The following is a 15326-nucleotide window of genomic DNA, read 5'->3' on the forward strand; positions in this document are numbered from 1 at the left end:
CTGACACACCTTTCTCTCACGCCCATAAATAGACATCTAGAGCATGACAAAGTTCTCTAATAGTGAATGCTCCAAAAGATCTTGGACAAACTCTAATATCATTTTAGAATTTAGATCGAATCAAACTCCATCACTGCAAAAAAAGACTTGTAGAGTGAAATTTGCTTATACTTATAAATATAGGGGATTTCTTTCCCCACCTTTCCCTCTTCTCGCGCACTCCATTCGGATTATAAAATCCGAAAAATGGAGGGTTTTTAGGGTGTTTTAACATGTTTTGGATGGTGTTTAACTCTTTCGGATTATAAAAGCGCGTGAGAAGAGAGTAGGGTGAAAAAAGTAACAACCATATACTTATGTTCAAGAAATATCTCAAAGTTCAACGCATGTAACTGGTGTGACTCACAGTTCAACACACTAGTTAAATACAAGGAAAACAGAAATCTCTCAATAAGCAAAGGAATCAGAGTCAAAGCCTCAAAGGCCTGAAAAACCAGTTTGATTTAAAATGGGAAAGCAGTATGGATTTCTATTTATATTGAATGATATGATATTAGCAATTGCAGTGACGAACATTCACAACAACACGCTGTAATTTGAGGCGGTTCATATACAATCTTCAGTCACATTGTGACCAAGACTGGAATATCATTAACAGCATCCTGTGAGACAAATACTTTGATGTAGCTGTCTGTGTATTAAAATGAACAATAGTCTAAACTCTAAAGCATAAAGTTAAGATGAAAGGATCAAGGATCTGGTTCAATTTCGCTTTACCAATAGGAAAATAAAACAAACGATTTGCAGGCTTACAGTACAAAGCCTCTAAACAAAATGGTTTCAAGATGTGTCCTCCAATTTTGGGAAAATGGAATCAACAAACCCATGGTACATTGGGTCCTTTTTCCAGAGATCAGCAATATGAAAATGTGATGAGGTTTGCCGATGGATTTCTTCCATGAGCCAGATGGTTGATTCTGCTTTGCGCGGATGAATTATGTCGTCCAAGGGCTTATATTCGTCCTCACTGCCGATTCTCAATTGGTCCCATTGCTTAAGGAGGATATTTGTGAGGTAATGAAGAGGCTGTCCATATAGCTGCTTGATCGATCTACCTAATCCCATCCATGAAGTACACGGGATGAGAGAGCCTCGACTACTTGGGATTGGGATATGCTTCATGTAATCCTGATACATTGCCGCCCGTCTTGTGAGTGCATCTGTGTATAATCACGACTTTTTAAAAAAGTGAATTTGTAGGAATAGGAAGCAAACTAAGATTAAAAAATAAATTGAGAAAGCCACACTCATGCTATCTAGAAACCAATAAGACAAAGGGGATTAAGGTGAAGGCCAGTATTGAGAAGTAAAAACAAATTAAGTTTTATAAAAATTGTAACAGCTATGAATTATTAGCAATTAATTCAGAATATCACAAGGTCTTTCAAACTTCAATGTGATTAGTAATGAAAATAAATTATGTGTTCTCTCAGCTGATACATTTAAAGCAATCCTCAATGTAAATATTTTGAACACAGTGATACAAAAAATGAAAAACTCCTTATCAAAATGCAACACATTATTGACATTGAAACAACACAAAAGCATTGCATAGAAAAGTATCCCCTGACAATCACAAATACTAAGCAACACATTATTGACATTGAAACAACACAAAAGCATTGCATAGAAAAGTATCCCCTGACAATCACAAATACTAAACATCATATAAGAAAGTACTAACATGTGAGAAAAACAAAACAATGTATCATAATATAGTTCAACTATCTGACCATTTAAAGTTACCCCTTCTGCGTCACAGTGAGAACTTAGCAGGTTAGGTGATTGTGCTTTCTGGGGTTTACAGTTTTCAATAAGGCGCAAAGCCTAAGGCATGCCTTTGACTACTCTGGTCTGACCAGGGAAAAATGTAACAACATACCATAAAAGAGAACAGTAAATCCATATATCAATACATTTCTATCCAGAATTACAGCCAGGATTCTATGCTTATTTGAGCAGGTAAGAAATACAGAAAGAAGGGAAAATAGATAGGAATATAAATGATATAGAGGATGCACTGTATCTTTGACGCCTCCAAGAGATCAAAAGCGACGAGGAGGAGTGTGAATGAGTTACAGCTATCCCAGTTTTCGCAGTAGAAAACAACGGTGAAGTGACTTTCATTCTCCAATTGTAATCTACCAAATGTTATTACATGATTGATCACCAAGGGTAATACCAGCTTTACCGAATGCATACTGCAGTCCAGCCTACAACAGATTGCAATGCTAGCACAAGTGGAATTGGTTGGCCCCCTCCTTATGATGATTGGACTAAGCTCAATTGTGATGGTACGGTGGCAAATAACGGAACCAAAGTTGGCTATTGAGGGATTATTCACAACAATAAAGGCGAATACATTCTTGGATTTTTGATGAATTTGGGGGGAAAATCTGTCATCATGGCAGAATTTCCTGGTATTTACTATGGTTTAAAGCTACTTGATGAGAAAGGTTTTTCCAAAATTGTGGTTGAAACCGATTTGTTAGAGGCCTCGAGTACTATGCAAGCTGGATGTATTTCTAATCATCCGTGCTGGGCTACTTCAAAAGTAGTTTGGAAACTAGTAAAGCAGATCGGACGTGTGTAGGGAAAGCATATCCTCTGTGAGGCGAATCAAGTCGCAGATGCTTTCAGCAAAGAGAATTTGAATCAATCGATGCATATGCATATTTTTGTCAATGTTCCTACGTTTTGTTATTCTGAGTTTGTAGCTGATAATTAAAGTACCCTGTTTGCTAGTGGTTTATAATTTCGTTTCCTCGGGTTATCCCCCTTTTGTTCATAAAAAAAGGGAAATATCATATAGGGATATCTATTGGTAGGATCTATATAAAATATTACACTATTTGTCCTAATACCCATATTTTTTAAAATACCCGAGTTCAAACTCATAAAATTACCTTCATACAACTTTAACTCTTGTAGCCACAACCTATGGGCACCTCACTCGGCCGGCCGAGATTTGAACTTTGGTTCGCCAAGTTGTGGTTCGCCAAGTTGTGGGAGTCTAACCCCTGCCGTTAGACCCAACCCCTGATTTAGACCCAACCCCTGATGGTATACATCCCGACCGTTACTCACATTTTAGAGTATTTTTTGTAACTAATTAATTTACTTGATAGATTAGTACAACATAAATGCAATTGCAATACAAACATTAACTAAGAAAAATGAATCATCTATTGTATGAGACATGATTTAACTAGACTAGATTAAAAAAGTTTGAAATTCAAAAAGTAAAACGCAATAAATAGGTTGTGCATGCGATTCCTACAACTTGAATTGAAAGAGAAACTGATATGAAATCAAAAATTGAAAGGGAGTAGAATAATACCTAGAGAGTTGACATCTGAAGATGGATTTGGAAGCGGAATGTGAATGGTGGCGGTGGCGCCATTAGGGGTTCCACTTCCATTTGGTGAATCATCATTATCATCAGAAGAAGAAGAAGAAGAATCTGATACATCAATTTCATCTTCATCCCATGGAAATGGCCTCTTCATCCTTCCTTCCTTCCTGCTCAACATGCAAAATAAGCTTAATAAGTTAAGATTATTTATAACAATCAATCAAGTAAATTCAATTTCAAAAAAGGAGAAAAACTTATATTACTACTATATAATTGAGCTGAGAAAGAAAAGAAAAGAAAAGAGCTTACAAAATGATTGATTATTTGGAGTCAGAAATTGATGAGACTGAGAATGAGCATCGAACTTCACACAAATAACACTGTCTCTGCCTCTGTCCCTCACACCGTAGGGTTTGTAGTCTACGTGTCACACAAACGCGCTTTCCTCTTTCGCACTCATGATTTGTCTCCAAATGGCGAAACGGTATGTAAAAATAAAGAAAAAATGGCGAAACGATGTATTTAAGTTATTTATTAATAAAACAATAAAGTTATAATACATTCTAATTCAAACACGTCGTTTCGCTACTTCTTTCTATTTATACATTATTTTACAATTTTGAATACGGATGAATGAGAGGATAACGTATATGTTATTTAAAAGACATAAAGTAGAAAAAGCACGTATTTAATTAAAGTGGCATTGCTTGGTGAGGAATGAAAGTTCTCTATGATAGTTCTAATCCCTTTATATTATAAATAGTTTACGACGTCTCATCTCTTAGAAGATTGAAGGTATTATTTTGAACTTCGTTCAAGTGGATTCTGTAACTATATTGATAGAGTTGTTTATGAGATTTTGAGTGTCATGTGTGAATTATGATAACAATATCTTATTTCGTATGAATGTGCGCGTGTGCTTGTATGTATGTGAGTGTGTATCTTGAATTTTAATATATATATATATATATATATATATATATATATATATATATATATATATATATATATATAGTCTTCTCTTCAATATAAGAGACGTGCAAAAATTAGTCATTGGTTTTTTTAATTCAAATTGAAGTGAAATACAGTCCAATAAAAGATAAGTTAAAGTTAATAAAAGTAAGGATAGATGTATCTATCAACTCAAATAATGATGTGTCATCCACATCATACTAAAAAGTGGTGAAATAATGCGTTTGAGTTATTTGTTTAGGAAAAAAAAAGGTTTAAATGCATTCCAATTCAAATGCGTCGTTTCGCTACTTCTTTCTTTTTATATATTATTTTACAATTTTGTATACGAATGATGGAGAAGATGACATGTACGTTATTTAAAAAACATAAAGTAGAAAACGTGCATGTTTAATTAATTTTCATAAAGTAATATATAATTTATAAAATAATAAATTATCAAATTAATATTTTTTTGACAAACAAAATTTGCTCAAGAAAAATAGTACTTACCCATATTTTCTTTACTCTCTCTTTTCTCCTTCACAAACATTAGACGTTTTTACTTTTCTCCTTCTTAATCTATCGAGGGGTGATTTAAGATCAATTTTGATATAAAATCACCCCTCTAAATAATTGTTGTCTTTTCCACATATTTTCAATCTTACTTCGTTTGTTTTTTTCGTCGTCTTTTCACGACTATGTCTATTTTGATTTTTTGTCTTTGTGCAATGTGTTTTTTATTTCTCGTCTTAGTACGGTGTTTATTTTATTCAGGCTGAAAGATTAACTTTGAGCAAATGTAAATTCAATCAATGATTTTGATGTCGTCAACGATGCAGATCTGAAGACTTGAATTTGTTCCCATATTCATCATATTGTATTATTCTATTAACATGATGTTGTGAGTTTGTTCGCATATTCATCCTTTTTATTTTTAGCGACTTTAAATTTGTACTGTATCAACATAGTCAATCCATTTAAATGAACAAATATCGTTTATTTTTGTCAAAACAAATTTACTCTAAAAACACGTTTTTTTTAAGCAAATAGGGTCGAAGCCCAACTCTAAGAACACGTAAGCCACCCTCAAGTTGCATTGATCGGTGAGGAAAGGAAGCTTTCTATGACGGTTCTAATCCCTTTTATGTGAAAAACTAGATTGATGACCCGTGCACCGCACAGGTCGTATTGATTGTATAATACACTTTGTATTGTATAAAGTATATCATAAAAATAAAAAAAATTAAAAAAAAAGTTGATGTTGTAACTTCCCTTCCGTCTATTCCTTGTTAATCACATAATTAATCACATATTCCAGCTTGAAACACCTTAAATTCATCCTTTAATTATACTCACAACCACAGTGTCTATCTGAAGTTGTTAGCGCCTGCAAGACACTACAAAGAGACAAAAGTATGAGTAAAAGACATGTTTAGAGATTTAAACAAACACATAATATGCTTCATTATCAAATCTGTAACACCCCGTTTTCCCAACTTAAAAATTTCATTAAAATTATCAGAGTTCATCAACATAACGGAGCATCACATACATCAATACACCATTTAACAACAATATAATAATGGGAAAATACTATTTATTTAAGCAACCTGTCTTTATAAAATTCAATAATCAAATGCAGCGGAAATTTAGTTCGCAACGTCACATAAAATCTTGGCATAAAAGGCCACAACTTAACATCTCAAATAGTCTTCATAAAATGTTCAACATTTATTAAACAAAATACGTAACAAGGAAAACAATCATCAGACACCCCCATCCCGTTACGTATCAGAGCATCCTAGACGACACGAAGTGAGGAGTCTACTCACGAACACAGCTAGTCTTTATTACCTGCACATTACCCACGGTCGAGGCAACATATACGCAGAAGGGGTGAGATTTCACATTCATTAAAAACAAATAATAATTCATAAAAGATAACCAACAGCATATGTCTAACATTAATATCATCATTTAGCCATCATTTAACGAGGTTAAGTAATCCACAACTTCATAGTTATTCGAAGGTAACATATTCATCTTAATTCACTCCATTTACATCATTATAAATAATGGGACAGCAACAACAGCATCAAAATGGCAACATCATCACAATATTCATCATTCATTTTTAGTTATGATGACTCTACAATGCAACAACAACATCAACAACAACTTAGACAACAACAACATGCATGTGGTACCACCAGGGCATTAAGCCCCCATCGCTAAGGTCATATTTGGACCGTCGGGCATTAAGCCCCCATCGCTAAGGTCATAAAAACCTGTCAGGCATTAAGCCCCCATCGCCGACTATGCAACAACTCGACTCTAAATGCAACAATCTCATTTTTAATGTTAATTTAATTAGCAATTGATCCACATCAGTTCATTACATCAAAACAGCATCACTGGAACATCGTGTTTAGCAACATCATCTATAATATAATCATCAGGAACTAATTCATCAAAGATACGGGCGAAAGGACACAATTTCGCACAACATCAGGTCTGTACTGCACTAACTCGCAGTTGCGAGCTAAACAACTCGCAGTGGCGAGTTCAACGGGGCAACTCGCAGTTGCGTACAACATTGCTCGCAGTGGCGAGCTAAAAGGGTTACTCGCAGGTGCGAGTAGGAACGCTCGCAGTTGCGAGCGATGACAGAACAGGGTTCTGTCGGAGCTCTGCAACACATCTCAGCACTCGAATTCTCACTACCCAGCCCTCTAATTCATCACCAATCAGCATCTAAACGTGTTCTATGACTAATTAACATCTGTCTACATCAAACTACATCAAAATTCACCTAATTCTTCCACTTTTAATGATTTTTGACCTAATCCCAATCCCTTAAACCTACAACAATTGATCACTTCTATGAATTAAAACTTGTTAATAATGAGAGTTAGTCTCACCCTTACCTTAGATTATGATTCTGAAATCCAACAGCCGCGTTCTTCGTTCTTTAGGGTTCTCTCTGGTTTTCTCTTCTTTCTCTCTTCTTTCCTCTGTTGTACGCGTTCTAATTTTCTCTCCCAATTACAGACTTTTATTCTTTCCCTAATTGCTCTTCTCACCACAACTTACTCTTTCCCCTAGTAATTTAATTATTTCTACTAATAACAATATTTCTCCCCCACTTAAGAAAATACTTATATTATTAACATATCTTCTACCAATATATATATATATACATATATATAATAATTCACATAATATTCTAATAAAAAAAGCCATAAATCGCTTAAATATTAATTATGAAAAAGTGGGCGTTACAACTCTCCCCCACTTAGAATATTAACGTCCTCGTAAACGTACCTTGTTCAAACAACTCTGGGTAAGATTCTCGCATCTTACTCTCCAACTCCCAAGTCAAACTTTCACCGGCTGCTCCTTCCCAAACAACCTTCACAAGAGGTATCTCCTTGCCTCTAAGCCTCTTCACTTCTCTATCCTCTATTCTCACCGGTAGGGTCTCGATTGTAAGGTTATCCCTTACCTGCACATCATCTCTTGGAATCACATGGGATGGATCCGGCACATACTTCCGAAGTTGCGATACATGAAACACATCATGCAAGTTCGAAAGATGTGGTGGCAAACCCACCCTATAAGCAACCATTCCGACCCTTTCTGAAATCTGATACGGGCCAATAAACCTCGGAGTCAACTTCTTTGACTTCAATGCACGTCCAACACCCGTCACCGGAGTGACTCTCAAAAACACATGGTCTCCTTCTTGAAACTCAAGATCCTTCCTGCGCTTATCATGATAACTTTTCTGTCTATCCTGTGATTCTTTCATCTTTTCTCTGATTAACTTCACCTTCTCAGTAGTCTGTTGGACAATCTCTGGTCCCAATACCACACTCTCACCGGATTCAAACCAACACAACGGAGTTCTGCATCTCCGACCATACAATGCTTCGAAGGGTGCCATTCCAATACTAGCGTGGTAACTGTTGTTGTACGTGAATTCTATCAGGGGTAGATAACTATCCCAAGTTCCACCTTGCTCAAGCACACAAACTCTCAACAAATCTTCCAGCGACTGAATTGTCCTTTCCGATTGTCCATCCGTCTGCGGGTGGTATGCTGAACTTAACTTCAAATTAGTGCCCAAGGCCTCATGCAAACTCTTCCAGAACCTCGATGTAAACCTCGGATCTCTATCCGACACAATGCTTGATGGGACACCATGTAGCTTCACGACATCTCTAACATAAATCTCTGCTAGCTGGGACACAGGAAAAGTAATATTAATCGGAATGAAATGAGCCGACTTCGTCAATCTATCTACGATCACCCAAATTGCATCATTCCCTTTGTTGGTATTCGGCAAACTCGTCACAAAATCCATGGATATACTATCCCATTTCCATTCCGGAATCTCTAGCGGTGTCAATAACCCAGCAGGTTTCTGATGCTCAACTTTTGACTTCTGACAAGTCAAACATGCATACACAAATTGTGCCACATCGCGCTTCAAACCTGACCACCAAAACATTTTCTTCAAATCTTGATACATTTTAGCAGCTCCTGGATGAATACTCAAACTGCTTCTATGGCCTTCCTCAAGGATCATCTTCTTCATCTCATCATTATCAGGAATACAAATTCTTCCTCGAAACCTCAACACTCCTTGGTCATCAACCTTAAAGTCACTGTCTACAGCAGGATCGGTTGCGACCATTAAATCCACCAACTTCACATCTACTTTCTGCGCCTCTCTGATACTATCCAGAAATTCATTGTTGATCTTTAACATCCCCAATTTCACACTCCTTGGCGACATCTCGCAAACCAAACTCAAGTCTCTGAACTGTTCAAGCAATTCCATCTCTTTAACCATCAGTGCCGACAAGTGTAAAGTCTTCCTACTCAAGGCATCTGCAACAACATTAGCTTTACCCGGATGATAATTCAAACTAAAGTCATAATCTTTCAACAATTCGAGCCACCTTCGCTGTCTCATATTCAATTCCTTCTGATCAAACAAATACTTCAAGCTCTTGTGATCACTAAACACCTCAAATCTCGAACCATACAAGTAATGTCTCCAAATCTTAAGTGCAAATACAACTGCAGCTAATTCAAGGTCATGAGTAGGGTAGTTTCGTTCATGAGTCCTCAACTGTCTTGATGCATACGCAACCACCCTACCATCTTGCATAAGTACACCTCCCAAACCCAACTTGGACGCATCACAATACACTACAAAAGGTTCATCAGGTTTCGGCAAGATCAAAATCGGAGCCGTCGTCAAACGCTTCTTCAATTCGTTAAAACTGTTCTCGCAATGAATATCCCACACAAAGGTTTTACCTTTACACGTCAACTGCGTTAACGGAAGTGCTAACTTAGAAAATCCTTCAATAAATCGTCGGTAGTAACCCGCTAAACCCAAAAAGCTTCTAATCTCTGTAACTGACTTCGGAGTCTCCCATTGTGATACCGCTTCAACTTTAGATGGATCAACTGCAATACCACTACCAGAAACAACATGGCCAAGAAAACTTACTTCCTTCAACCAGAACTCGCACTTAGACAATTTAGCATACAACTTCTTTTCTTTCAGCACTTGCAAGACAATCTTCAAATGCTCAGCATGTTCTTCCTCCGTCTTAGAATAAATCAGAATATCATCAATGAACACAACCACGAAGCGATCCAAAAATGCATGAAAAATGCGATTCATATACTCCATAAATACACCAGGTGCATTACTAACACCAAAAGGCATCACCTTATATTCATAATGTCCATATCGCGTCCTAAAAGCCGTCTTCTGCATATCTTCATCTCTTACTTTAATCTGGTGATAACCCGACCTCAAGTCAATCTTGCTGAACACACGTGCACCCACTAACTGATCCATCAAGTCATCAATTCTTGGAAGTGGATACCTATTCTTTATAGTTACTTTGTTCAACTGTCGATAATCAATACACAACCTCATACTGCCATCTTTCTTCTTAACCAGTAACACTGGAGCTCCCCAAGGTGAAACACTTGGTCTAATAAACTTCTTGTCGAGTAGATCTTCTAACTGTTTCTTCAACTCAGCCAGCTCAGAAGCTGACATACGGTAAGGTGCCATAGACACAGGCTTCGTTCCTGGAACCAGATCAATAGAAAATTCAACCTCTCTCTCCGGCGGCAGACACTTCCTGATGTGCCGGTAAGATCAATCAACAATCTCTTCAGGAAAACTTCGAAAAATCCTCACGCAATTTGCAACTTATCACTCACTGCTTGATTTTCAATAAACTGTGACGCCATCAACGAACCATCAAAATTCCATCACGTGCTAACTGCTTCAGCTGCTTAGTAGACAAAACTCTGCTCCACTTTCTTCTTCGGCGGAAGAAAATACACTAACTTACTAAAACAACTAATGTGAACATGGTTGTACTCCAACCAGTTCATACTAGGGATTGCGCAACAAACAACAAACAACAATTAGGACAACATAATGACAGTACAAAAACTGTCACCTGACACAACGCGACTCAACTACTTGGCCGGACGGACCGACCTGCTCTGATACCAATTGTAACACCCCGTTTTCCCAACTTAAAAATTTCATTAAAATTATCAGAGTTCATCAACATAACGGAGCATCACATACATCAATACACCATTTAACAACAATATAATAATGGGAAAATACTATTTATTTAAGCAACCTGTCTTTATAAAATTCAATAATCAAATGCAGCGGAAATTTAGTTCGCAACGTCACATAAAATCTTGGCATAAAAGGCCACAACTTAACATCTCAAATAGTCTTCATAAAATGTTCAACATTTATTAAACAAAATACGTAACAAGGAAAACAATCATCAGACACCCCCATCCCGTTACGTATCAGAGCATCCTAGACGACACGAAGTGAGGAGTCTACTCACGAACACAGCTAGTCTTTATTACCTGCACATTACCCACGGTCGAGGCAACATATACGCAGAAGGGGTGAGATTTCACATTCATTAAAAACAAATAATAATTCATAAAAGATAACCAACAGCATATGTCTAACATTAATATCATCATTTAGCCATCATTTAACGAGGTTAAGTAATCCACAACTTCATAGTTATTCGAAGGTAACATATTCATCTTAATTCACTCCATTTACATCATTATAAATAATGGGACAGCAACAACAGCATCAAAATGGCAACATCATCACAATATTCATCATTCATTTTTAGTTATGATGACTCTACAATGCAACAACAACATCAACAACAACTTAGACAACAACAACATGCATGTGGTACCACCAGGGCATTAAGCCCCCATCGCTAAGGTCATATTTGGACCGTCGGGCATTAAGCCCCCATCGCTAAGGTCATAAAAACCTGTCAGGCATTAAGCCCCCATCGCCGACTATGCAACAACTCGACTCTAAATGCAACAATCTCATTTTTAATGTTAATTTAATTAGCAATTGATCCACATCAGTTCATTACATCAAAACAGCATCACTGGAACATCGTGTTTAGCAACATCATCTATAATATAATCATCAGGAACTAATTCATCAAAGATACGGGCGAAAGGACACAATTTCGCACAACATCAGGTCTGTACTGCACTAACTCGCAGTTGCGAGCTAAACAACTCGCAGTGGCGAGTTCAACGGGGCAACTCGCAGTTGCGTACAACATTGCTCGCAGTGGCGAGCTAAAAGGGTTACTCGCAGGTGCGAGTAGGAACGCTCGCAGTTGCGAGCGATGACAGAACAGGGTTCTGTCGGAGCTCTGCAACACATCTCAGCACTCGAATTCTCACTACCCAGCCCTCTAATTCATCACCAATCAGCATCTAAACGTGTTCTATGACTAATTAACATCTGTCTACATCAAACTACATCAAAATTCACCTAATTCTTCCACTTTTAATGATTTTTGACCTAATCCCAATCCCTTAAACCTACAACAATTGATCACTTCTATGAATTAAAACTTGTTAATAATGAGAGTTAGTCTCACCCTTACCTTAGATTATGATTCTGAAATCCAACAGCCGCGTTCTTCGTTCTTTAGGGTTCTCTCTGGTTTTCTCTTCTTTCTCTCTTCTTTCCTCTGTTGTACGCGTTCTAATTTTCTCTCCCAATTACAGACTTTTATTCTTTCCCTAATTGCTCTTCTCACCACAACTTACTCTTTCCCCTAGTAATTTAATTATTTCTACTAATAACAATATTTCTCCCCCACTTAAGAAAATACTTATATTATTAACATATCTTCTACCAATATATATATATACATATATATAATAATTCACATAATATTCTAATAAAAAAAGCCATAAATCGCTTAAATATTAATTATGAAAAAGTGGGCGTTACAAAATCACAATGCATAATTATGAAAAGGCAACATTTCTTTGTTGCAAGTTAAAATTCTGCCAACTAAATTCATGTATCATTCTAAACTCTCAACTAAACAAATGGATTATATCAAATTCAACTTAACATATAGCCTGCGAACAAAAAAATTAGTGGAAAGAGAAACAGAGGACGGAGTTTGTTTTGCTAGGGTTCATCTTAAGCAACAATATTAGAAAAAGGTAAGATAAAAGGTTTAGTTACTTAGTATATAATGCAACATACCATTCTAAACTGGCAATGAGAAATCAAATATAGGTGCGCATACTTCACATATAAAAAATTGAGAGAAATAATCATAAAACCAAACTCTAAAAGACTCCCGAAATATTAAAAAATGGGACTCTCAATTTAATACAATGAACCCCATTTAAGTAAACCACAACATCATCTACTCATGAGATGTCTCTAAATAAAAGAAAATAAATCAAACCACAAAATTTAAAATCAATTGACGTGTTACTTGCTAGAAACTCAGCCTCCATCTTGCATGTGTTGGTCACCGTTAGTCCATTACAACCTTAATCATAAGCCTTCCAGTTAGAAACTTGATATGCACAATGTAAAAAAAATTGTAACATTTCATATGGTTGACTCAAACCTCCAGCCATTGGAAAATATATCACGCTCATATTCAATTAGCATCTGCATAGACTATACCAAAGCATCCCATGAGTGTAGACATATGAGCACCCTATACCAAAGCAGCCCATGAGTGTAGACATATGAGTACAGCTGATTTTTGCAAGTTGTTTCTTATCAGCATATTAGTTTTAACAAATTCTGCGTTTAATACTTGAAATCTATGTATATGTAAAATCTAATCCATGTCAAATTTCATTTCTTGTTGAAGAAAATAAACCGCTTAATTAAGAAAGAAACTGTGAGAATAACTCTTACAAATTAGACATAAGTTTATAAGTGAATGAAAGACCATGGTCACACCATATATTTGTGTCGTGTAGAGAAAAAAATCCATAACTCATCACAATTTTATTTAAACTACATACCTAGATAGAGAGCTAGTACAAACAATTTTGCTGTTGAGATCATGCTTTGTGAGAAGTTAAAAATAATGTAGGAACTAAATTTTTCATGAGAATCTATGTCTAAATTATTTTAATTGATTAATTGAAGAGTATGTTGAGTTTAATTTCCGCAGATTCACACATGCATCAATCTAACACATGGTAGCCATATTCAAAAAACAAAAAATCCAAATTCTAGTGAACCAAAGTACCCAAAACTAATGACCTTACCACAAACAACGGTAAATCTGGGAAATAGATCACAGAGATTATATATATGCATAGGAGTATTGACCTTACCACAACAAACTTAAAAGATAAATAAATGGCAAAGAAAGAAGGAAACTGAAAAACCAGAACCAAAAAATAAGAATCACAGAGATTATATATGCATAGGAGTATTGAGCATAAATTACCTTATTGTGAAAAGAGGAACGAAATTCGAACAAAGGGAATATTGAAGTAGTAATGGGTGTATAGGAGAAAATGAAGAAGGTAATATTGAAGGAAAGGTTTGTAAGAAGAAGGAATAAAATAGGTGTCAAGTGGAATAGGAACAAAATCAATGGGAAGAAGAAGGACCGAAGCAGTAATGAGTATTGTGGGGAATGAGAAAAACAATAGGTGCATTGGCAGAATGAGAATATATTGGAAAAAGAAGAAATATTAGTGTGCATTAATTAGTCTGATTATGGGAGATACAAAGTAGGCTTTGTGAGAGAAATCGAAGTGGAATCAACGTAAAAATGATAGGCAGAATTTGAATTTCAAATTGAACATATAGAAGGAGGGAAGTATTTTAGGGTTTAGAGGATTAGCATTAAATGATAGGTAATTAGAGGGAAATTTTAGGTTTAGTTGTAGCTAGACGTAATAAGCTTTACTAATAAGGGATTAAGGATGTTAAGTCTCATCTCTAAGAAGGATGAGTTTTTTATTTTATAATAATCTAGCATGACTATAGCTACACTCATTCCTATATTGGATTCGCTCCCTGGTCTTCGGTATAAAAAAATATGCAAAAAATTCATCATTAGTTTTTTAATACTGTTAAAGATTGTTAAAGTTGATATCAAATCAAAATTACTTTGTATCCGTCAACTCAAATAATGATGTGGCGTTCGCGTTAATAATCCACAACATGCTAAAAATTAACACATTACCCTTAATTTTAGTGTTGGATTTGATTTTAGAAATTGCAAAACTTTATAGACTAATGAAATTACGCAATTAAAAAAAGGCTTAAATATGATTTTCGTCCTTGTAATATAGTCGTGTTTTGATTTTCGTCCCTGTCAAAAAAAAAAGTTTGAATTACGTCCTTGTAAAAAAAATTTGTTCGAAAATGGTCTCTCGCCCTACTGTTCAGCTGACTTGGCATGGTATTCGCCACGTGGCAGTTGTTGACTGTGCAACTTTTGCCACGTGGCGGTCCACGTAATTAAAAAATAAAAATAAAATTCTGAAAATTATTTATTTAAATTAAAAAAATCTGAAAATAAATTTAAAAATAATAAAAAATTTC

The 15326-nt window shown here is 35.8% G+C and overlaps 1 protein-coding gene and 3 long non-coding RNA genes across 5 annotated transcripts; all 4 read right to left on the bottom strand.

Moving 5' to 3' along the window:
* Positions 1 to 595: 595 nt before the first annotated feature.
* LOC146918950 (protein RDM1-like) lies at positions 596 to 3880 on the bottom strand. 2 transcript variants are annotated; one of them, XM_085712206.1, is made up of 3 exons: positions 3725 to 3880; positions 3401 to 3582; positions 596 to 1220 (listed from the first exon to the last, which is right to left on the bottom strand). In XM_085712206.1, the coding sequence occupies exons 2-3, from the start codon at positions 3567 to 3569 to the stop codon at positions 841 to 843; spliced, it is 549 nt and encodes a 182-aa protein (XP_085568332.1). In that variant the 5' UTR covers positions 3570 to 3582; positions 3725 to 3880; the 3' UTR covers positions 596 to 840. The 2 variants fall into 2 exon arrangements, with proteins under 2 accessions (XP_085568332.1, XP_085568333.1); XM_085712207.1 differs by having other exon boundaries at positions 3401 to 3578; positions 3725 to 3846.
* A 1574-nt stretch (positions 3881 to 5454) lies between these two features.
* On the bottom strand, positions 5455 to 14516 carry LOC146918951 (uncharacterized). Its single transcript, XR_015011309.1, has 3 exons — positions 14218 to 14516; positions 13237 to 13467; positions 5455 to 5766 (listed from the first exon to the last, which is right to left on the bottom strand). It is a non-coding gene; the product is annotated as an uncharacterized LOC146918951 (long non-coding RNA).
* On the bottom strand, positions 5947 to 7527 carry LOC146918952 (uncharacterized). The gene is made up of 2 exons (XR_015010651.1): positions 7297 to 7527; positions 5947 to 6223 (listed from the first exon to the last, which is right to left on the bottom strand). It is a non-coding gene; the product is annotated as an uncharacterized LOC146918952 (long non-coding RNA).
* On the bottom strand, positions 11032 to 12612 carry LOC146918953 (uncharacterized). Its single transcript, XR_015010652.1, has 2 exons — positions 12382 to 12612; positions 11032 to 11308 (listed from the first exon to the last, which is right to left on the bottom strand). It is a non-coding gene; the product is annotated as an uncharacterized LOC146918953 (long non-coding RNA).
* Positions 14517 to 15326: the final 810 nt, after the last annotated feature.

This window comes from Medicago sativa, chromosome 5 (assembly GCF_051527215.1).
Source record: "Medicago sativa cultivar Bolivia chromosome 5, Bolivia_mono, whole genome shotgun sequence".
Taxonomy (NCBI): Eukaryota; Viridiplantae; Streptophyta; class Magnoliopsida; order Fabales; family Fabaceae; genus Medicago; species Medicago sativa.